Source organism: Tauraco erythrolophus, chromosome 29, assembly GCF_009769465.1.
Source record: "Tauraco erythrolophus isolate bTauEry1 chromosome 29, bTauEry1.pri, whole genome shotgun sequence".
Classification (NCBI taxonomy): Eukaryota; Metazoa; Chordata; class Aves; order Musophagiformes; family Musophagidae; genus Tauraco; species Tauraco erythrolophus.
This window is the reverse complement of record NC_141493.1, coordinates 3,512,191-3,537,371: the sequence shown is the minus strand read 5'-3', so window position 1 is coordinate 3,537,371 and position 25,181 is coordinate 3,512,191. Positions and strand designations below refer to the sequence as shown.

The 25,181-nt window shown below is 42.7% G+C and overlaps 1 protein-coding gene across 1 annotated transcript; it reads left to right on the top strand.

The window, feature by feature from the left end:
* The first annotated feature begins 9,697 nt into the window (after window positions 1-9,697).
* ADRA1A (adrenoceptor alpha 1A) lies at window positions 9,698-24,838 on the top strand. Its single transcript, XM_009990370.2, has 2 exons — window positions 9,698-10,580; window positions 24,327-24,838. Exons 1-2 carry the CDS (start codon window positions 9,698-9,700, stop codon window positions 24,836-24,838), a joined length of 1,395 nt encoding a protein of 464 aa, XP_009988672.2.
* The last annotated feature ends 343 nt before the right edge of the window (window positions 24,839-25,181 follow it).

Genomic DNA, 25,181 nt, shown 5'->3' with positions numbered 1-25,181 from the left:
TTCTTGTGGCTGCACTCTTAGTTTCTTGGAAAACCTACTGCTTGCAATTATACTTGGGTCTGGAGAACAATGAATAGCACAACACATCATTTCTTCTCTGTGAAATGGCTTTACACTGTAAAAAACAACCAATTTCTTTTTATTCTGCTTTCACCCAAATGCTTTGTCATCGCCTGTTTTAGCTATTTAGTAATTTCCACTACAGTGAAAGATTTCAGAAACACATCTCTGCTTTTTCAAACTTTAATTCATCAGCATGGAAAAAATAGTGAGGGAACTTTTGCCATAGCCAGCTTTACAAACCAGGTACTCCAGGAGGCTCAAACAGTGTGTAACAAATGAGGACCAAGCTCTTTAATTCCTGCTCCATCACCTTCTTCATGTAGGGCTATTCCTTTCGTGAACATTGAAGAGCTTCTGAGACTAATACAATAATTTGTCCTGTCTATTTCTAACTCACTTTCTAATCTATGTGATGTTAAAAACAGACACAGAGAACTTTGCAAATCGTGCATTTGGGCTCATATTTTGTTACATGATTACCGATCATGTATCATCTAGACATTCTTACTGAAAGCTCAAATTTGTGCTAAATGAGCCTAGGGCAATTTTACTCTTATCCTACATCATTTATGGTTTTTAATTCCGCCCCTCCCATTATTGAACCATGAGGTCTGGTCAAAAGTTGAGCCACACCTGCAGCTGGGGTTTTAGCTCTCTCCAATGTTAAGATGGAGAATTTGTGCTCATGGCTTTATATCTGGGCACAGGAGGTTTGATTCAAACTCACTTTTAGGAAGTGGAGGAAGTCTAATAGGAAATAGCTTCTTTCCTTCTTCTGAACACTGGGATGCTCCTTTGTAATGCAACTATTGGGAGTTTCATCTTTGAAAGGGTCCAAGGCACTGAAACAGTCCCCGTGCTTTGCTGTCAGGAGGGTTGCAGATCCATGGAAGGGGCTTTGGGATGCTTCTGAGCCTTCCAGTGAGAAGGGGCAGTCACCTACAAGCAGATTTTCCACCATCACAGCCGTCTGTGGCTGCCCTCAAAGTTCCTCCAAGGCCTCATTCCTCACCTGCCTCATCTCCAGGGGTCTGGAGGGCAATAAATAGCACAACACATCTTTCCTTCTCATACAGGCTTGGGCCATATAGCAAGAAAGACTTCTACTTTGCCTACAAGTCTTCCAGGGAAACTCTGAGCATAAATAAAATGTACAATACTGTTAAATTGAAGTCCTCAACATGTAAAAACATTTTGCTTTGCAAATGTAATTACCATTCTTGCCTGTTGGTGTTTTAAGTAGAGTTTTAAAACTGTCAGGCAGTTGGGAGGGTTTGTTTGGGTTTTGGGGTTTTGCATTGTTTCTTTGTTTTTCGTGAGATGCTAATTTGTGGTAATTGTGTTATGCAGTCGTAAGAGCCTGGCTCTGAGGATGGGAATTACTGGTGTGTGTATTTTAGTAATAACGATTAGAGAGATGGAAAAAAAATGAGGCAGGAGAAAGAATATATTACTAAAATGCTCACGTACTTAGGAAGAAAGCTACAGCTTGTTGCTTTAAGGGAATAAAAATCTGTCTAGTATCTCTCAAACGCCTATGACTACCGGCATGCCATCTAGATATAAACTGTATATATTTCTACAGACAGAATTAATTTGAGGCAATTACTGGAAATAAAACAAGGGCAGTGATTTTTGTTGTAATACTAGGAGCACGAAAGCTGTTAACTCCTTTCGTGATTTGAGGTTCTTAAGAGAAAGACCCGTCAAGAGAGAAAAAATAAAGCACAGTTCTTTGTTGTTGGGGTTATAATGATACCTTGATATCTTAATTAGGAACACAGTGTGCTCTGTTCTGTTCAGGTCTGAACTGAAAGGCAGCTTCAACCCCACGTTGCTTAAGACATAATACAGCAGATGGGTAAAGGAGCAAACAGGTGCATCAGGAGAAGGGAGTGAGTTTTGCCCAGGCAAAAGGCGACATGGCTCACCATCTGTCTGGCCAAAATCCTCAGCTGAGGGGGTAGGCTGGCAGGGCAACAGGTTGGCTTGGAAAAGGTTAAAGTTGCAGCTACAGTGATCTTGTATAGGTATGACGTTGATTGTCTGATCATCTGTAGATTTGTGGGCTTACATTACAAATGTCTCTTCCTCTGGAACATCCTGTGCTGGCCATTATATGACAGGCTTCTAAATTAGATGTAGCATTAATTTATTTTGACCTGACGGTTTCTATCCCTAAGACAAAGGGCCCAGTAACCTCAGCAGACAAGTTTCTGGAGCTCCAGGTATTGACTTCGACTTCAGGGGGCTTTGGACCTCATCTCTGCCCATGCTGGTGCTGGAAGCTGCTCCCTGTAACACACTGCCAAAAGCACTCACTGATGCCACATTTCTTTTAAAGCTGCTGACTTCTGCAGCAGCTTGGGTCCCTTCCATTTCAAGGGGATCTCAGACAAGATGCGGTGTCAGCAAACAATGGGTAAATATATGCCTATGAAAACACCATCACTAGCATCGTATATCCTTCCCCATCCTTCCCTAAACAATTTTCTCTAACATTGCTAGGAAACAATTACTTCCTGGAAATGGCAGTGGGTGACACGAGCTTTTCATTTACAGTCCCATAGTGCCACAGGCTCCTTTTAGATGAGAGGCTCCATATATCAAGTGTAACTTATCGTTATGCTCTGAACTGTTTAGCAGATTACTTGGACAAAAGCTGCTGTTTGAGCACAGTAGGGAGGTGGAGGCTTAGCAGAGATGAAGGAATTATATACAAAGTCACATGGCAAGAGAAATCTAGCAGGGCCATGCGAGATGCCCCAAGCTTGGACAATCAGCCAACACAACGGGACAAATAAAGCTCACAATGACTTCCAGTCCCCCTGGAATAAGAGGCACTTCTGAATAAAGACAGAATTTCTTCCCCAGGATTTTTCAGAGCCATGCTTCTCTCAAGTAGTCAAGGAATTTGCTGTACTGTATGCTTTGGATGGGAAAGAAAGCTTGCAGGCCTGTAGTGAATGCTGAGGCACAAGACCAGACCTAAATCTAGCTCAGATCTGGGAAAGATAAAGCAGCACACTGGTTTTATTTTTGTATGGTGATGTTATGTGGATTGCAATCAGAACTGTTGTACAGAGCTGGACGTGCCACACCAGACATCTCCCTGGCCCTAGGGAGAGTTCTGCCTTGCCAGACAAAAGTTGGAAGGAGAAAGGGAGATGCTCCAGAGACAAAATGAAGTCAGTAGCGTGGAGGCGGGTGTTCCAGTGCATTGGATCTCATGGCTTCTCACGTGTGGGCACACAGGAGATAGGAACCTGAATGAAGTTCAGTTTAAACAAGACAGTCCAAGATAGGTGTGATTTAGACACACCTTCAGTTCCCCCAAACTATTTTACATATTAAAGATTAGTCTCAAGCTAAAGCAGAGAAAAGTCACAAATTCTCACTAGAGGGAAGCAGCAGTAAAATCCTGGGAAAGGACCCAGCTAGACACAGGAGGTAAATCAGAAAGAAGCAGGAGGGCTGAAAACCGAAGTAGGCACTCATCTCTGGATAGATTTGTTTCAGCAGTAGGTAAAAATCCATCTTCCTGAGGCTACAAAATAGCCCTGTCCTCTGTATGTGGTCAGACTTCATCAGATCATCCAAGTAATAAATCAAACTAGGAAATTCTTCCTGAGTTACAAAGAAATAAACATTTAACAGCTTCTCTTCTTGAGACCTGCAGCTGTACACAAAATCCAGCAGCCCAAATCTTCATCTGTTGTGAATTAAGAAAGTACCCTTGGCTTTAATGAAGTTGTCTTGATTTATGCAAAAGCATGGATCTTGTTTACCCAGCATTAGGCTATGCTGAAGTGATTTAGGAACATGGTGAAAGAGTCCCTATGAATCCCAAGATGGAAAACTTTAGACACTTCTAATACTTGGACATCTCACTGCTAAAGTGGGTATGAAAGCAACAGGCAGATCTTTTGTGCTTGAAAATTTCAGCCCTTTTTGCCCAACACTTTTTTTGATCCACAGTTTGAATACTCACTTTGAGTTCTCTGAATGACTTGGATACTTTTCATCTTTGCTTCATTTGTCTAGTACTTACAGATCTTTCCATCAGTATGTCACCCCTAGATTTAAACATCATCCTACTTGCAAATGAGGCTGTTCAGGAAAAGTAAATCATCAGTACTGAATACATACTGCTCTTTTCCAAGTCTCAGACCACGTATAAGCAGCAGTATCCTCCAAGGTCCCTATTCTCAATGCAAACTGATTGTCTTCAATATATGAGCAGCTGCAGCTCAACAACAACTATGCTGGGTTGTTTTGCTTCGTTTTCTTTTTGAACACTCAGAAGTTTGCAATTTATCTTCAACTCAGCTGTGCTATAAGCTTCGGGCTGTCCAGATCTTAAAAGACACAGGAATGAGTCTACTTCCAGCATCAAGTTTAATAGACAACATTTAATATCTCTTGCCTTTGGGTGTGTTTTCTTTCTCATCCAAGCAGAACCTAAACCCTTACTAACCCCAGAGGGATGATTTCTCAAAGCAGTACTTTCCACTACTTTCTGAAGAGGTGAATAACTCTAATCATATCAAAGCCAATGGCACCTCAGAGAAGTTATTCCACTCCTGGGCCCAGACACAGGTTGCCTACATGGTCTGGCTCTGAGCTAAGCAGGTTAACAATGGCATTGTATTAAATGGCATCGGACACAAGCAATGGGATGCTGAGCCTTTGTATAACATACTCGAATGAAAAGACAACGCTGGCCAAAAGCTAGGATTTAAGGCTTGAATTTTAACAAAGCTAGCAGATAAGAAAGGGCCAGAGGCTTGGAAAGGGCTGAGCAGCTGTACTATTGCCTGGATCCCTTCTTTAGGAACCCTCTCGTGCTAATGAGTATAATTTATGACACAAAGCATAGGACCTTGTCTGTGTTGAACCCTATCTAGGCAGATTAGATACAACCTCTGCTCCAGGAGGATTACAGTCCAAGCAAATAAGAGAAGGGAGAGAACAGTATTATTTCCTCTACCTCACAGATAGGGAAGATATGCTTAGAGACAGGCTTGCCAAAGATCACGAAAAGAGGTTGCAGTAGAAACAAAGACCATGTCCAGGGCTCTTGTTCCTTCCACTGCCTGAACTCAGAGACTTGCCTTTCTCTGCAGATCTTAACTGTAGAAAACCATGTTGGTTGAGACCCTGCAGCACTTTTAATCCTCTCTCAATAGAGAATGAAAGCTAAGCTAAACACCGTGACAGATCTTCATCTAACCTGTTCTTAAAAACTTCCAGTGATGGATATTCATAACCTCTACAAGCAGCCTTTCACCTGTCTTCAGAGATGCAATGTTTGAGATTAAACATCTCCCCCTTTCCCAGCTTCACGGGTCATGTTTTCTAGACTCATATCATTCTCACTGCTTTCTCCTGAACTTTCTGATTAGCCCAAAACTTTTAAATTGAATACGTGCAACTCCAGCATGACTTGCAAGAGCTGAGTACAAAGATTGCTTCATAAAACTAAGATGTGACAGCAATCTTGCCCTGTCCATCTTTACCTGTTAACATACTCTACTTCGTTCAGTGACTGCTCTGACCTTGGACTGTCAGCGGTCTTCAGGTGTAGGAGTTCTTCAGTGCAATGCATTAATTTTTCTCTGAGGATTTTAGGAAAAACACCTACTGTCTAGCACTTCCTTCTGCTTCCCTCTCCTCCAGAAAGATGTCCTCTTACAAGGTTATTACTCATAGATGAGCTGATACTTTGAGTACAGTGTTAATGACTGAAGCTATGAATATAAATTTATTTCCATTGTACATTTAAAGAGCTTGGAACAAGCCACCAGGATGGAGAGGTCATATGTATCAGTGGAAACAAAACCCTGGGCGGGGTTCATCTCTTTTCCCTCCCCTGGGTCATTTAGACTCATTTTCCAATTGATTGAGTGAAATTGCCTCATCCTAAGACAAGCATCTAAAATAGGTCTGCTGAATCATGGTCTTTAAGGGTCTTCAGCAACTCCAGATTTCCTTTATTCCTTTGAACTTCACTCTCTCCCAACATCCTTTGTTACTCAGGGGAGGACCATGGTACATCCAGACACTCCAGTCTGTGCAGGGGCTCAGTGTTCACTCAAGACCTCCAAGCAGTCTTCAAAAACAAGTGTTACATCCACAGAGCAAGTAGCACAGGTGCCAAGAAAACCATGCAGAAACGGAAACTGAGCATCTACAAATCACCTCTCATTTTTGCAGTTGGCAAGATTCTCAAAATTAGTTTGAAATCTCATCTATTTTTTTCCCCCGTCACCTTATGTTTTCCTCTCATGGGGTCTTTAGTTCTAAAACAAAGACTGCAAATGATACAGTAGCTGGAACTGTCATAAGGTAAGGATGACTACACTTCCCCAAACTCTTTGCCTGATCTACACAAATTGCACATTCCTGTTAGCTGCTTTTATACTTTTCTTCCCAGTAGCAATGGCTATCTGAGAAGTGAGCAGTCAGTCTAAAGTCATTGGAACAGCAATCAGGGTGACTGACAAGCCCAGTTCTGCATTTGGTGCTTTCCTAGCAGAACCCGAGCATCACTTTTAGATTTGCCTCTGTTCATAAAACACATGAATCCAACGAACTTTGAGGGTGAAAGTTACTGCCTAGGAGGAGGAAGTGGAAAGCTTGTTGTGCAAAAGCAGGCACACGGTTCATCTGCTTCCCTGTGGCTATAAGAATTGCTTTCCTTTGGCTGTAAAATCCCAGTCTGTGTTCTGCTCCTCTCCTTTCACTTCAGGACACTGTTTTTATACTCATCTGTTCATCATTAGTGACTTGGGGCACTTTGGGGAAAAAAGGGCAGTTAAAAGAGCCATGTGAAAAATCAATCTCACCTCAACAGCACATTCTGCTCAAGGCTCTTCGTACCTAAACCCCCATCTCCAGTTAGCTGTGCTGCCTACCCCAGAACTTTGTCCCAGCATGCAGACTGCACGCTCAGCGTGTCTGTCTCTCCTCCTTCTTTCCTCCGTGATCAGTTTGCCCGGCAGGCAATTCTCTTTTTGTATCACAAGAATTACTTGTTAGTCTATAAACAGGAGCTTGTTAGCTGCCTTCCACTTTCTGATGGTTTCTGCAGGAACTGGTAAATTTGCATGGAGGAAAAAAAAAAGAAGTTGAAAACACCACTTGTCATCAGAATGAGTGCTCTTTCTTTCTGAGCAATACGGGAATGGCAGAGCATTACGGTAACGGCAAGGCTACTGCCTCCTACATCGGCAGAGCAGTAAAGTTACTGCTGCTCCTTCCCAGTGTGGAGCTGAACACCGCAACTGGGGAGGGATTCCTCGAGGGATGCTGGAGTCAAACCCTCACAAGCATCGGGATATAGGGAATCAGTGCGACTGGGAGCCCGCAAAACACTAACGGGGATAAAGGGAGAAAAGCAATGGATTTGCAGCCAGAGTCCCATCCCTGCGAGAAGAGAGGAGCCTGCTGTGCTGGGAATCTCCTTTCCAGATGCTCAGAGGAGCTGTGCTGACTTCTAGAGACTGAAGAGGTGAGTGTGGATTGGGGCAGGCGCAAGGGTGTAGGGTATGCTCTTCCCCAACCCATCTCTCTCCACAGGTTGAGTATTACCTGGTTGGTTTTGAGCATGAATATCTCTGTCAGTCCTTTCTGCTGCATCTCCCTGACTTACTGGGAAGTTTTGCTTCACGTGCTCAAAAATCAAGTTTGATAATTTCTTAATTTTCTAGTCCACCATCAACCCTACAATGACCACAGTTATAGTGGTTAGAGATGCTCGATGCTACAGTCACTTTTCGTTGATGTGCCTGGTCAAATCTGTCCTTTTCTTGGAATTATTCTTCAACTTGTTCCCTCTCGCAACAAAGAAAAAAGATTCAATTTTGTTTCACTGCACGGAAAGCAAATTCCCACAGTGCAATACCTTTTCATCTCCCCTCCCCCATCCTCCCTGCTTGTGAACTGGGAGTTTCGAGGGTTCAGGGTTTGAAATGCCTTTGCCTTCAGGAAAGTTCAGTTTTGAGATTCAGCTTTGTGACAGTTGTTGCTGCTCAGTATTTGCATAAAGTGCGATCAGAGGGACTCATCTGAAAGATCTGATATTAGGACACTTTCAGAGTCTTATCTCACCTCGAGTTTAGCAGCCTTAAAGGTGGTTTTTCACATATCTGATCAATATTTTGGGCGGGAACACTATATCCACATCTAGGTGTTGTGAAAGGCTTTCAGCCAACACTTGTGGCTCTCCCCTTCATGCCCCTTGTGTCTTGGTTCCCAGGCTTATCCTCACTTTTCCATCTGATGTACCTTTTCTCCATATTTAGTCAGCTAAGGCTGAGCTTGGCTTCCAGATACTCAGAAACGTTGTGCCTCTCAGTAGGAAAGTTGTTCCTTGCAACATCTTCTGCTTGGCAGGAACTGCTTTTCCCTATAGATTTCTAAAACGGGCAGTTTAGCCGGACTAAGGGGCAGTCCAGTGAGTAAAGGAGTCACTTACTAAAGAAATCTTAGACGAAATTCTGGATTTCTAAATCTGTTTCACAGTTTGTAGTCCTGAATTGTGTCCTGCAGGTTTCTCTCTCTCTCCTAGTACTGGTCTCTGCAGGTGAACTGCTAATTAGGATTGATTGGTATCCCTAAAGGAGAACAGAGTGCTGCTGAGAACGTGGTGAGAAAATTCAGGCAACAAAATCCACGTTGGTCTCTTAGTTGTTGTTAAACAATACCAGGCTGAACAAGGTTGGTTCCACTGGCTGGAGCCAGCCCGAGAAAGGCTCCCTAAAATAGCCTCCTGCTCTATTCTTATATGGGAACCATAACAGGAAGGGAACCTTGGTTCTGGGAATCATATTGTTTTTGTGTCTTTGTCTCCTTCAAGGGGGTGATGATCTCCAAAGAGCACAACAGCCAACGGTGTGCATCGTTGACGCAGCAAACTTCACTCTCCCCTTCAGAGCAAGCCAGAAGCTGATGTAAACGAACTTTAATTCACAGTAAAGGAGCTTGAGTGCCAACTGCTCCACAGCATGGAGACTCTTTGATTGACACTTCAGACCCTGAAGATGGGTAGCAGCAGGTATCTCAAATGACATTGCTGAGCAGACACAGCAGCAGCAGCCTCCACATAGGTTTCCTCTAAGCTAGTTGTAAGGCAGAATCAGGACTAACACAAGGTAATTAAAAGCATCAGTGATTTCTTCTTGGGAGAAACACAAATTTGAGATCCTTTGGAGCATTTATGTTACTTAAATATTGAATCTTCCCAAAAAGGCAGAAATGATTTTAACCTGCAATTCCAATATTTATCATGTAATCCTGGAAAGTAGGATAAAAAGCCTCAGTTTTGTGTAGCCTTACTTTGGTACCCCAAGAAAAATGCAAAAGGATTTAAATTTGACTTGGAAACGGTGGCTATTAACTGTGCTATAACAGTAAAAACCTAGTGGGAAAGGTAGATTTTTCTAATATGTTTCTGGATCCGTCACATTGTTCCTGGTGCTGCACTTCTAAGATGTTCCTAAATACTCTTTCCTCCAGCAAAGCCAGGCAAATGTTGCCTTTAGGACCTTCAGAGAACTGATCTCATCACTCTTTCTACTTGAAAAGCGAGTGAAGTACAACAACCCGGCACGAACGTTATCAGCCACTCACCATGGCTTTCCTCCCTGGAAACTCCTCCGACTGCTCCAACTGCACCCACTCTGTGGGGCCTGTGAACATTTCAAAGGCCATTTTACTAGGTGTTATTCTAGGGGGGCTGATCGTTTTTGGGGTTTTGGGTAATATTCTGGTCATCCTCTCCGTAGCCTGCCACAGACACCTTCAGAGTGTCACTCACTATTATATAATTAACCTAGCTGTAGCTGACCTCCTCTTGACTTCCACTGTCCTGCCCTTCTCAGCTACTATGGAGATTTTGGGCTACTGGGTCTTTGGGAGAATCTTCTGCAACATCTGGGCAGCTGTTGATGTCCTTTGCTGCACTGCTTCCATTATGAGCCTCTGCATCATCTCGATAGACAGGTACATCGGGGTGAGTTACCCGCTGCGATACCCAAGTATAGTGACAGAGAAGAGAGGTCTCCTGGCGTTACTCTGTGTTTGGGCATTGTCTCTGGTGATATCCATTGGACCTCTGTTTGGCTGGAAGGAACCAGCACCAGAAGATGAGACCATCTGTCAAATCACCGAGGAGCCTGGCTACGTGTTGTTCTCTGCTCTAGGCTCCTTCTACCTCCCCCTGACTATCATCTTGGTGATGTATTGCCGAGTGTATGTAGTGGCCAAAAGGGAAAACAAAGGTCTGACTTCTGGTCTGAAGACAGAAAGATCTCATTCTGAAGAAGTGACCCTACGAATTCATCGTAAAAATGCTCCTGAAGCCAGTGGATCAGCATCCAACCCCAAGAGCAAGCATCACTTCTCAGTGCGTCTCCTCAAGTTCTCCAGGGAAAAGAAAGCTGCCAAGACCCTGGGAATAGTTGTGGGATGCTTTGTTCTGTGCTGGCTTCCGTTTTTTGTAGTAATGCCTCTTGGTAAGTAAAACAAAACCCTCTACCTTCTACAGCATCTTCCCTGGAGGGGGGGGCCATGTTTGTGCCTGTGCACAGTAACGCTGAGCAGAAAAGCTCCAAGGGAATAATTTTATACTAGAAAGCTGTCAAAATCAAAACATTCACTATCACAAAGCGGTGAATGTAAAAAAATTACAGTCTCAAATGAAACAAACCATTTTTGGTCCAAAGAGAATCATAAAATTCTGAAAATAAAAGAAAGGATTTAGTATTTTTTTCCATACAGAAAATACTCTTTCAGAACTATAACTTATTTCTGACCAGCTCTGCTATAGGAATAATATCTTTAGGGATGTATATGTGTTTATATCTAAGTTTGCAACCAGTTCTTCAGGTGATAGAAATATGTAAAAAGTCAAGATATAAGTGCATTCAAGGTCAAAGTAGCTGTTTACAGACTTGAGGCCAGATCTGCTGCAATGCTCAGTACCTAACAGTTCCCATTATAAGGAAAAAAAAAAGTCAGCTTCCTATCAGGAAGTTCTCACTATTAGATACCATATTCCAAATAAATGAATGTATTTTTTAATTTATCATACGACCAGTCAGAAGAGAGCAGTGAGGATCTTTCAAACTAATTTTACACTTCTCTGGCTTGCATCTATTGTGGAAACCCACTGAGTCCACTGGCCAAACACTGGCTTCAACCATCATGCTCAATATGAGTATTTATTCAGCAGTTTTAATTCTAAAGCAGAGGAAAGTCAAGGATTTGTTCTGCTTGGCTATCACTGAAATATAAAGGAGTAATTAGAATTTTAATTAAACCTTGCTCAGTCACCTTTGATGTGATTTCAGGATTTTAAAGCAGAATACTAATTCCATACCTCTATCTGAGTGTGAGGTATGTGGCACTTCACACTGAAGCTTGCTCTGCAACAGCTGCGCTAAATATTAATTTTTGAAACACAGAACCTTAAATCTGTGTCTTGCCCAATTTCAGTAGCTTTTCTTAGAGAAAAGGCTTATGCTGTACAGAAAAAATAAAGTAAGATTGTGTGGAAGTTTTACTTGGTAACAGAACGATATTTACAATTAAGAAAAAGTAAAAGCAGCTTTACCTAAACATGAAAAGAAAGATTTGGGGATATATTTTTTTCTTAAACCATAAAGAAAGCTGTTATTTTTCAATTAATCTCGCCTGGATTTACTAAGATTATCAGGTTGTTTCATGAAAACCTGTTGGTGAAGTTGCCATGTGAAAAACCCAAAACTACAGCTTCTTTTCTGTTGGTCAATACTGGGAAATGCTGGAGTAAGAGATGTAGATGTTTCATGAAGTGGAGCCCTGAAAGGCCTGGCTCGTGCTGCCCAGGATGTCAGCATGTTGGAATGCTGGTTGCCAAGATGCCTGAAACATACCCAAAAAGGGTTTGCGAGAACGTATTAAACACACTTCTTTTCATCTGCAAATGTGGTTGCCCACATAGAGCTGTTGTTAATTAATTTGCTTCGGATTTAAGAAATTTTCTGGGCTCGAGAGTGGCTTTGCATCTTTCTTTGATCCCTTTTAAGGAAACTTGCTTGAGGTTTCCCTATCTTTGTAGAGTTACTATGTTATTTTTAAAGCACCTAATGAATCTTTCAAACTTATTTGCTACTTTTGTTTAAAGACAAAAACCCCACTATTGAACAGACAAATGGCACAAAATAACATGTCTCCAAAAAACCCAATGAAACACGTCTTGAGGCAGACAGTCCCACCCAGAGATGATTGCACATGGCATTCTACACCTGTACCATGCAGAACACAAAAAGACAATGCCCATTTTCAGACCTGTTCTGCAGACAGGTGAAGGCAGGCGTAGGGAGGAGAAGCCATCCAGCCAGGATCATGCAGCAGATGAGTGGCAGAGATCAGATTTACAGACTTACAGAAAATACTTCATTGCTGAAACCATTGCCAGCTGTGGAGTTCACAACACAGTGGGCCAAGCAACAAGAACTTTGTCATTCAGAAGACCAGCTCTGCAGCTTTGTGGCCATGAAACAGATTTATAAATGGTCCCAGCAGCCATCAGCTGCTGTAGGTCACTTCAGTCATCTGTAGGAGTCAGAGCCTTTCAAAAACAGGCTGCCCATGAGACAGATATTCTTAAGCTGTGCTACACAACCCACTTCAGACAGCTGGCAGGTGCTTGCCACTCTACACAGCAGAAGTTCCCAAAACATAAGTTTATTTTACTGTGATCTACAGCGTTTTCAAGATCCCTAAATCTATTAACATCAATTCTACCAGCCAAGAATCACTTTAAAACAAGAAAGATCAGGCTTGTTAAAACATACAATAAAGGGGAGTAGAAACTTTTGGGGTGTAGGTATGGGAAGGGCAAGAGTGACAGAAAGATATCAAGAGGGGGATAAAGGCATTATATCCATACCAGCAGATGCTGCTGAAAATAACTGGAGAAACAATGTGAGCATCCCAGCTATAAGACAATATCTTAATTGAAATTGGTGTGTAAAGGTGCCAGTTGCAATCTGTGTAAGTAATGTTTTTTTTACCTTCTTTGATGGATGGAGTTTCATTCCAGACAAAAGGTCTGTGCAAAGGCTTTCAATCCAAAACACCTTCTTCTCACTTGGCTTTGATGTTTGTGGAGTCAGCCAGGGAATGAAAATCCTGTTGCATGAAAAGAACTGAGGTTAAGAATTGTTTTTTTCTCTGCATGCTGGAGAACAAACCCACCCTTCACAAAGCTTTTTCAAAACTAAAATCATCAAAATAGCTGATTTCCCCTGGAAGAAGTCAGGTTTTCCTTTCTGCAGGCACTTCCTCTCCCTCTTTAAAGCTGACCCAGTGGATCCGCTCCTAGTCTCACAGCTTTCCTGTAAAAGCTTCTTTGAACCCAACATGTCTTCACAAATTATTCAGACAAATAGAAAACCTTCCAAGTCAAAGCTCAAGTGTGTCCCAAGTAGATCTGCAGTCTTTGTAGTCCCCTAATTAAATCTTGGTTCCTCTCTAGACACATAGCTCTCCTAGTGCAATAGGTAAATAGCCGAAGCTGGTGCCTTCACTACTGGAAGCTGAACCAGAAACCTGAGAACCTGAACATCAAGGAGGAGCAAGAGCAGAGCTACTCCAGGAAGGAGAACAACCCAGGAACAGAGGGTGGCAGCAGCGCAGGCAGGAATCATGCCCTCCCCAAAAGCGTGCACTCACCGTACCTGAGCAGAAGCAGGCAGAGGTGGCATCTACCACACGTTCACATGTCTGGTAATCACCAGACAAACACAAACCAGCAAAACAGAGCCAGGAAAGAACAAGCCTGAGCTTGCCTCCATCACTCAGAGAGAATTAAGAAGAAGAGCCTGAGCTTACATGCAGCTCCTGGGCCAATGGGCAGAGGGTCTATGGGTAGGGGAACAGGTGAGGCTCATCTGGGCAATTGTTGGGCTCTGGCACTCTGCAATACCAGCCTGCCACAACAGCATATTTCTTCTATTTCTGTTTTTATGTTTTCCTCTTGTAATTGCTAGAAAGAGACATAGAAAGAAATACTCAGAGCTAGAAGAGTCTGGAAATTCAGTGCAGGCCCCTAGTGATGGCATCAGTTTTCAAGGTGCTGTTGAGGATGTCATGACTGACAGAGCAGACCTTTTCTTGCAGCTGGAGGACACTTCACAGGTGCTCTGGGAATTTTTCAGAAGGTTTCTTTTCAATAACACAGATGACAGCACTTGAAGGTTGTTTTGAGGTGAAACGGGCACAGAATTGATGGAAAAAAGAAAAAGGGTTGGGATATTACAAAAATAGTCCGAAGTTAGGATTGATGGTTCATCTTAATGAACCCTCAGAAGGAGATAAACTCACAGAGCTTTGTTTGTTGTCCACTTTCTGCAGCAAGCAAGCTTAAATCTATGTAGTCGTAGATGTTGCTTTCAGAAGCAGAAAGAAGGAAAAAGGGAAAGTCTGAGCCAGGATGCCACAGGGGAAAGAATAATCCGGACTCCTAAACTGGGCAAGGGAGAGGAAGGCTTTTAGCATTTGTCTATCATTGTCATGATGAAGAGAGCAGAAATAAGGATATGCTGAAGGGTATTTATATTTGTAGCAAAGTAGTAAATTAGTCTTGTGAACTGACACAAAGACTGTCAAGGGAATCCTCTAATCCTGTCTGCAGCTGGTTTCTAATTACCATTTTGTGGTAGTTTTTTAACTGGAATCAGAGAATGACTCTCTACTTTGACTAGAGGTAAACCAGAAATATAAAATGCGTTTTTCTGTCTCTGCCATTGATGCAATGTCTCGGGAGGTCACAAGGTGAGGAGTAGGAACGTGCACCAACATCTGGAGGTTGGTGGATTTATCCCTGTGCTTTCCTGTTTGCACTCGCTGTATCTATCACCACTTGCTATATGTTGTAATAAGGTGGCTGATTTAGCTATGGCACCTTGCTTGGGCTCCAGAGACACCAGTTCACACCCAGTCCACTCAGCTGTGAATGGGAAACTTATTTTTGGAAGTCAGATGTGGCCAGAAATGACAGAAAAGCTGCGGTTCTTTGTACGCTATCAGATACAGAAATTCATTTACCTTAATCACGCTGCTGAGGCACAATTATAGAATCAATCATAGAATGGTTAGGGTTGGAAGGGACCTCAAAGATCATCTAGTTCCATTGACCTGTCCTCCTCTGTGGTGCAATGCTGAGACAACACAAAGCTCCATTTTGTCTATTAGGTCCAGTGTTTCCCAAAGGCTGTGCTTCAAGGACCCATCTAATTTTTGGTACCAGTGAAAAACCTACCAAGAATAGCTTTATGGCCTCTTGCTCTTTTCAAGATCATCTGAGGCTCAATTCAATGTGTTCTCCTGACAGAACATGTTCAGATCAACTCACATGGTTTCTGGATTAGTCATCCTGTGTCCTGCTCACTCACTGGCAAAGTAACTGGGCTTCAGACCTTGTTCCTTTGTCGTTTTGAACCAGAATATGACAGAGTTGGGTCAGGGAAGCAAAGCCAGGGTTTCTGCTTCACAAATATCTTATCACAGCAGGAGTTCAAATACCTGCTACTGTCTTGAAGTCTATACCCTGCCAGACACTCTGTTCCTACCTACTGACTCCTGCAGACAGCGGCATTTTAATGAGCAAAATCATCTGGGAACACCATTTCCGAGTAACACGCAGTGTGAGATACTGCGAGCAGTTTAAACATGGCTTTTAGGGTCTTTTGGGGGCACAAAAAGCAGTGCTTGTGATTCCTCTATCCCCCATAGTTTAAGCAGCAGCATAACAGCATCCCCCATAGTTTAAGCAGCAGGGATGCCCCATCCCTGGAAGTGTTCAAGGCCAGGTTGGATGAGGCTTTGGGCAACCTGGTGTAGTGGAGGGTTTCCCTGCCCATGGCAGGGGGTTGGAACTAGATGATCTTTAAGGTCCCTTCCAACCCAAACCATTCTATGATTCTATGATTCTATAACAGGAACTGTCACGGCGTGAGATCCAGCAGTGAGCTGGGGTCCCTCGGTAACGGGTCAACAGAAAGTCACCAATTTCCTGCAGAATCGAGACAATTTTGACTGATGATACTGAAGCAATGGGTAGTACTGTCTCATCCTGTGAAGGCAGTGCTAAAGAGAAGGTATTTACCTGATAGGAAGGTAAATAAGTTTGCTGATGAGGGAAATAAGGAAGAGAAAACAAAAGTTTTCGTGGGAAGCAGAACTGTGTAGAATTGCACCAGCCTTCCAGGGAATGAGTATCCTGGCATTCCCCATACAGAAGGTAAATAGCTTAACTGCTTTTCATGAATCATGTCTTTTCTTCTTTAGAATTGGTTAGATGGTCTCACAGTAGTAAATATAAGCATAGGATGCTCCTGTCCCTCCTACCCCTTTACTTGGAAGGCAGAGAGCAAGGCAAGCAGCCTGTGCGCTCCCTCGACATCGTCATGGCTGGGTCCAGATATTCAGAGAAGCAAGGATCTGAATCCCTTTTCTTTTCGTTGTTCAGCTGATAATAATATAATAAAACAAAATTAGCAAAAGCTGTGATGACATAACCCTAAATATAGTTTTCATAGCAGAAAATGCTGAATTTGGAGGAAATACTCAGAGCTAGATTCCTCACATTAGCATTTCAATGTGTTCCCTCAGAAACAAAAAGAAAAAAGAAATAAAATGGAAAAAAAAACCCAACAAACCAGAATAAAGTCCCAGCTCCTTCTTGGGAGCACAGGTCAGGGAGAAGAAGGGTATTTGCACTCCTTAAGTCATGGAGCACAAGTGTGTGTGTGTGTTAAGCCATTGAATGGGGAGAAAATAAGCCATGAAGATAAACAGTCAAAATATTTCCTTGGCAAGTTTTTTTTTTTTGTTTGGTTTGGGTTTTTTTGCTAATCACAAGGGGCATTTTTCATAAACACAGACTGGGAAGGCTTTGTTGGTCTAGGTTGATAGCTCAGCTACGCTGAAGCCAATGGCAAAGATCCTGCTGACTTCCCCGTGGCCAACATTTCTCCGCCGTTACGGAGTCCTGAAACGTTGTGTCCCACTGACTCATAACACAGCAGAAGGAATTGGTGATATTAATAGCCATTTAAACTGAAAATAAGAGGGAGAAACTGGAGCCGGTTGCCTTATGTTTCGTGATTCACGTTTGACTCTCCTGTATGCAAGAAGGTTTGTCCTTGTCTTCAAAAACGTTCCTGCTTTGTGTAGTCACCACTGTCAAGTCCCTGGAGCAAATGAACCAAGAATGTAATTTTTCACTCGCTCTCAAATATCGTGGAGCAATTTAGGATTTGTGATTGAAAGGCGATGAGTGATTCTCCCACCCAACCCAGCAAATGTCAGGATTTATCTTCAATTTGGATACATACAGGAGAGATACTCAGCTTTTGTTGAGGAAGATAATTCCTGTATTGCTAACCCCAAGGATTCCAAAATCACGACTGGCAACCATGTAGTGACAAACTCGTGAGGCAGGCTGAGACAGACTCATCTTTTCAAACTATTCTCTGAACCACCCGTTTACTTTTTAAAAAAATTTTAAAGGAAAGCTAAGATTGTGTTGTAAGTGCATGACTCTGAGAGCAAGGGCTTCGGGATGAATATCAAATATCTTAAAAATGTGAGCCACGAGATCCAGAACCATTCCACTGCAGTAACAGCATGGGGAGCTGGAATTTCAATGACAAGAAATTAATTTGTAAAACAATGTGATTATTTGGGTTTACACGGGTAACAAAACCTCAGTTTACCTTCCCATGGTTTTTTATCAGCTTTCTAAATCTGCAACTGCCCACGGTGAATCTGGAAATAGTTGCATGCTGAGATGTTTGCTCTTTGCCATAAATATCGTCCATCGTAAGTGGGTACAATATGAAACAGTATAAATTAGGTCTGAAAAAATCCAAATAATCAGAGCACCATTCCCAGACTGACCTGTTTGTCCTTTCCACCTCTCACCTGTGTCCAAACCCTCCTGATACCCCAGAGATGTGAATTCAGGCCCCCAGAAACAAACTCTCGCTCCTCTTTCTATGTCTGTTTATTATGGGTCAGGGATATCCAGGCACAAAGTCACTCTCTTTTCCCCCCTGAATCATCCACAATATTCCAGGCCCTGGGACAGGCACAGATGTAAATGTGCAAGACTTGCCAGATGCTGGCTGTTACCCTCCCTCGAGTCTAAGAACTGCTGTTTTGCATTTGTTGCGTTGATTGTACAGACCCCAGAAGCATTTCCTACTGTTCAAGGGTTCTTTGATCCCATTTTTTGTTCCCACAGAAAAATACTTTTCATAAGGGAGCAGCAGGGTGGGACGTGCTGGGAGAGCATGTATGTACCGAGGGCAGCTGTTGCATGTCTGCAGCAATACCTATATATATATATAAATATAATTTCCAGAGGGTGGCTTGTGTTTGACCCGTGATGCAGCACAGAATGCCAGTCTTATGGAATAAAGTTCAGTGCTAACATTGAGCTTGGGAACACAAGATGTAACACATTTGTCAATGTTTGCAGAGCGGATTGCCCTGGTACAGAGTTAATCTGTGTGGGGCCATCAGTGCTCCTCTGTGCTTCATCCTCTGGGTCTTTAGGGCATTTGCTCTGGAAAAGCTGCTGCCCTGTAGCTTGACCCCTGTAGGGCAGATCCCAGGACCTGAGTTTTAAGCTTTGCCCCACTGTAAACCAGACCACAATCCCTGTTTCCCCGTTCACTGTGATTCCAGAGGCGTTTCCTATACGTCAGAGGCAAGAGAAGCTAAGATTTTTGCTTGACTTCTGTGCAAAGTTGTTTTTTTTTTTTTAAAAAAAAGGTACTCCTTTTAAAATGGACACTTCTGATTCCCTGGGACACTTTAAGGCTCCATAACGTAACACTAACCAATACTGTTTGGTTCTCTGCTCACGAGGAGCACCAGCACTGCTGTTGTCTCCTGAGCAGAGCCAGCAGCTGCCAACTTGTAGGCACTGTGGGCAGCTACTCATTGCAAGCCCTGAACACGCAGGTACGACTGCTTTGCAGGTTACTGCTGATCCCTCAGCACATGTGGGTACAGCCCCAATCTCACCCCGATCCCACGTAGCCGTACGCCCCTGCCTGCCTTTTCCTGTGCTCTGACTCCATCACCAGATTTGTATAAAAAGGGGGAAAAGGTGGTGAACGCAAACAGAGCCACAAGATTTAGTAGTGGAGATGGATTTTAACACCACTACGGGTCCATGGGTTGTAAAACGTATGGGATCTCATTCCCATGGTGCTGACGGACACGATCCAGAGTGAACAAATAGCACAAGTTTCTGTAGTCTGGCAGCTTGTAAATCCCTCTGGGCTGTCCATCAGCGAAACGACGCACGACACCAGTACTGGTTTTTAAACAACCTATAATCAAGCAGCTCTGTAACTTCTGACAAATGACAAAGTCAAATTACATCTCTGTGACTGAATTGGCACTTACTCACCAGGAGGTGCACGGAAAACTTCTCCCTCTGATCTGAAGAAACTTCAAGTTGACAAACAGGAAAATAAATGATGAGGGAAGGGAATGCAATCCTGACATTTTCAGGGGTGAGTGATGAAACACTTAATGGCAAAGGATCTCAGGAGGCTAATAGTACATTTTATTTTATTTAATTTTCATATAGCAAGCAATTGAATTGTGCTACTGACACTTGAGAGTCCTCATCCTTTTGAAAACAAAGCAGGAATTTGAGTATTATTTAGTCAATCTAAAATTCAAAGGCATCAAAAGATCAGCTGAAGTTTTCTTTACCTTTCTTCCAGCACAGACTGCAGGGAGACAATGGAAGATGAAGCCTCTAAAACTGTAATCACTTTGGCCACTATTTACCATTCTATTCCTGACAGTGTGCCAAGGAAGATATTGAAGCCTGTGAATAGGATAGAGAATTAATTTTAAGAAAGAAAACTCTTCACTTCCCAATTGCTGCTCGCTATCCAACTCTATGAGAGGATACTTGGGTGGCAGCACGTTATTAATCTGTGCTTACACCCAGCCTAGAGTGAGAGAATTGGAAAAGCTTGCTCTGAAGAATTAGGTGCTATAATAATTCTGTTTTCTTAGTCTTGCCTGCCAGTAGGCAAGTGTCCAAACCCGAGCTGACACTAACTGGCAGTCACCAACTGGTCAAGGATTGACTGGACACAGATGCTGAACTGCTCACCCCAGTTCCACCTGGTTTCTCCGTAACGTCTCACTGCTACAGAGGAGAGAGAGAGTCTTTTTCTGTACACCTTAAAGAAGAGAGAATTCACCACTCTGCTTGGTTCCTTATTGTCATGGTTAATTATGGTCATTGTTTAAAAAAAAAAAAAGCCTATGTTTTATTTCTATTTGACCTCATCTGGGCTGAGCTGCCAGCTTGGTCCGATGTTTCAGCACACTGAACAAAACACTCTCGCCAGGCTTAGCAGCTCTGTTTGAAAATGACTCCTGCTTGCTACCAGATATATCAACCAGTGATCTTAATCACGACAGCAACAGCACTGAATATTAAAGGCCTGGAGGAAAATAATACATTCTTAGTATTCTGCGGGGAGGGACATGGTGCCCCAAGGACTTGGCGAATATGCTATTTTTCCCCTTTTGCCAGATACTCAGGTAGCCAACAGGAAAGGTTAGGGAAGGTTTCTGAACTCCAGAGGTGACAGGTGTCTGCAATAGAAGGGCGCTGCTTCCTGTGGCCCTTTGAATAGAACATCACACTTCTACAGAGGCACTAAGCAAACGCTAACCTGTCAGTAGTTCCTCACAGCAGTCCTGCAACTTGCAGAAGGATTTTGCTCATTAGACAGAGAAGATGAAATATTTTTTGCACCCTACACAGTAACTTAGTGGTTTAAGGATTAGACATGCTGGTCTTGCTATATGTTGCTCTGGAAGTTGAATAAGCAGTTGGCACAAGTAAGAAGAGGATCCAAATTATTTCTACTTGGATTTTACATCTAGGTCTGCTACATATTTCTATTGACTATGCCTCAGCCCCTTCAAAACACTACTGACAATATTTCTTCCTATTGACATTTGTACTGTTTCATTCACAGGACAACACAGATTTATAACGAAGCCCGTAGGCAGAGCTTTAGCTGGTCTAAACTTCTGAACCATCACCAAGCAGCACAACTGAGTGCGCAGCAGAGCAAAGCTACCGCCCTAAAGCCCCAGTTGTATCCACCACTGGAAAGAAAGAGTTAATGACAGCACACAACAGGGTCTACAGAGAGCAAAGTTTGTAGCTGTTAAAGCTACTTCATTTTCTTTTCACTGTGTGTTGTTCCGAGGCAACAAGTCTCCACACTGATGAACCAAAAAAGGTTACATTAATAAATTAGCATGCAGATCCCCACCCCAAAAAAAAGAGCAAGAGACAGACTCTGACACTGGCTATTTTCTATTTTTAACAGACTTTGGCAAGGCACTAGCATTCCGTTTAGAGTGAGCCAGAAGTTGCAGCAAACAGGAATTGTTATTGTTTACCCATTTTTACACTCGAGCCTCACACAGCTGATTCCCTAAACTGAGATTTGTTTCACCTTTTGTCTTACCACAAAACGGGAAAGCAGTAGATATGCTGCAATTAAATGAGGAAATTAAGGAAAAATTGAGCACGATTTGGGTATTTAGAAGCCTTTCGTTATTTTTCATCTGCCAGTGACTTCAGCCAGAAAGTTCTTGGAGAACGTTGTTTAGTTGTTTTTTCACTAAAGGAAGGCAGCATTCAATTGCTGAGAAAAATTCTAGGTCATGGATACGCCTGCTCACTCATGCTTAAGTGCAAAACAGCGTTTGCTTTCTTTAGCCCAGCGTTTTTGGTCTTAAAAGCCACTTGACATTGAAACTGATAGTGAAACTTGCTCTACCTTGGAGCAATGCAGCAGCAGTCATGGAGGCAGCAGGACTCGGCCTCGATGCCCGGGTTGCAGCTGGGGTTGGAATCAGAGGTTCAGCTGCTCCAGTACAAAGAGGGAGCTCCTATGGCACGTTCTGTGCTGCCTTTGGGTGTTCGGTCTCTCTTCTCTGCTACTCCAACATGCACCAGCCAGCCTGGGTCTTAGGGGACCTCTCTCCCAGGTCAGAGATAACTGGAGGGCTTCTCGCCCTGCTGCACCTCCCAGTTCTTCCCAGGCAGCAGCGTGTCCCCTGGGCACATCAGCTCTGCTCGAGGGGGTAGAAGCTGGTGCCATGGCGAGATGATGTTGCTTCGCGTTTCACGGCGGAGACCGTGCTGAGCGGAACGAGCGAGTCATTAATCACGCTGCACTATTTGTGTCTCTGGTGCAGGCAATGTTCTGACACGTTCTCACACGGGCAAAAACACCCTGAGAACTCTGGCTTTTGCCGCTTGAAAGCATTTGCTGTAGCTTTGTTTGATAAAGATGGGAAGAGAAAGATTCAAACTGAAGTTCAGCAGCTCCTGGAATCAAATTAGAGCATCCTCTGATCTCATTAGTAGCTTTTCCCAAGTCAGGGGAGGTCCAACGGGCAGATCGATCCCTGTAAAGCTGAGGACGGAGTTGAACTGCAGAGGATGACAAATGTGTTGGTGCCTGAATCTTCCACAGTATTTCTTTCAACATGCTTATGGTTTTTCTGGGGGGAAGCAGGAAGACAAGCATTTGTCAGTGCTAAGAGTTCTGTTTATCATAAATTTGACCATAAAGTCCCAAACAAGCCAATTATGTTTTCTGGGAAATTATTTTTCTTCCTGTGCTCAAACTAAATACTGACATTGGTATGATCGAACCACTTTCCCCCCCTCCCCCCTTTTAAAGGAGGCAAGAAACAGCCTTTCCCCTTGGCAACATACGGCAAATATTTTTCTCTTTCTCTGGTTCTACATTCATTTTGCAAAATTGGTCTTAGAAGTGCTGTTATCATTCATTCCCACCCCAGCATCACACAGAGTTTAGTGTTCTGGTTCATTCACATTCAGACAATATTGGTTTTATTTCTAACAAAGAGAAGTACCATAAATAAATACTAAAAGTACTAATACGAGAATTATAGGATCTTGTTACAATGGCCACTTTCCAATGTCATTCAAGAAAAGCGACAAATTTCTAAACAGTTCTCCATAAACAGCAGTGTTGACTCTTAGATATCTTTAATATGTCTCTCTAACTTCATAATAACATCTCCCCATGAGCAAATCTCTTAAGCATTTTCGGACACCCTATTCGAATCATTTAAAGTTAAAAGCTTGCTTATACAAGCAGTAAGGAGCTCAAGTCATAGTTAAATAAAAAAACAAAGGTTTGGCATTGGGAAAAATGTTTCTGAGATTTTAAATCAGCAGCTAACTCCTAATTAAATTCTATGTTATTATAGATCATAATCTGTTCTTTTAAAAAGGATATTTTCAATTCACATGGTCACTTGTAGTTGACTCTTATTGTGCCAAGACAGTGAGGACTAATGAATGCACAATTTATTGCTCTGTCACTGATATGCTGAATAAGCTCCATCAAAAGATTCCAATTTTTTTTGAACGTTATCCTCCCTTCTATAGAATAAAAAGTCCCATAGTACTTTCTTTACTAAGGAGCCATCTAAGTTCTTGCTCTTTGGATCATCTCTGGGAGGTGACCTTGCAAGTATATATCAGTATGTGTGTCACGGCTGCCCATGAGACACACTCCAGTGTTCCTTGACATAAGAAGGAACCTTCCTTTTAACTTCTCTGAATTTGAGATGCATTCCATGAAGCTGAAAAATGATTTCTAAAAGATTTTCTAAAGGTTTCAAGGGAACACGAGTACCCAATACTTCATCATTTTTAAGACTTCTAGCTGAACTCAGTAATCCTACTTTTCACTTACACTGACTTCTGAAATGGTGTGATTTTCTTGCCATTTGAAACTTTTTTTGATGACCTCCTAGATATGACTGTTATTTGGCTAACAAATCTTGAACCAGAAGTCCTGGAGGAAGCAATTTTCCTCTGTCACTTGACACCAGTCCTCTTGCTTACCTTTCTGGCTGTAAATGGGAATACGTCGCCCGTATAAAAAAGTAGATGTCTTGAATTGATTTCTGATAGAACATCCATGGAATTGTATGACACCATATATTCTGAAAGACTTGTTCCTGCAGGACTTGAGCTTTGAGTCATAAATTTTCCAAGACAGAACAGAATCTTATTTATTTTTTCCAGTGTTTAAGTTTCTTTGGTTACCTGCAATTTCTCACTGCCTCTGCCTTAACACTCTGTGTATTTTCCATTTTAGGTTCTTTCTTTCCTGCGATCAAACCCCCGGACACACTTTTTAAAATAACATTTTGGCTTGGATATTTAAACAGCTGCATCAACCCCATCATCTATCCGTGCTCAAGTCAAGAGTTTAAGAAAGCATTCCAAAATGTCCTGAGAGCACAGTGCCTCCCAAAGAAGCAAGCAGCAAAGAAGCAATCCCCAAGTTTCAACCTCAACTATCCCACTAGCCAAAGCATGGAGAGTGGCAAAGGTGTGGTCCGTATCCCTGTTGGCTCAGGAGAAACCTTCTACAAGATTTCCAAGTCGGATGGGGTCTGTGAATGGAAGATATTCTCCGCTGTGCAAAGCATGCCTGCAAAAAATGCAGTTTCTAAAGACTGTACTGCTGCCAAAGCAAAAAGCAAAGGTTTCCTCCAGGAGTGCTGCTGTGCAGGCACTTCAGGGAACCTTGTCCATGAAAACTGTAAAGTGCCAACCATTAAAATACACACCATCTCCCTCGGTGAAAATGGGGAGGATGTCTAAAGGACTGAATGTGCCTAGGAGCATAGGCTGGGAAACCCATGGCTCTGCTAATGGGACGTTGCCCTTTTTAATGGGAAGTAGAAGTAGATGCTACAACAGTTGAAGGGATCTGGTTAAAAAAAAAAAAGCATACTGTAAAACAGGGCCAAAGCTTTTGGAGTGATGTCTTTGAGTGCTGGTAGCCTGAACAAAGCCCCTTAAAGACAGTGAATGACTACAGTGGATGGTGAGCACCCTATGGTCTTTCAAGAGACTGGCCTCTGCAAGTCATTTGCCTGACACTGAAAGGCTTTATTTTTCACTGGATTCCCTCGTTTCAAATTTCCTCCTGCTCTAATTTAGG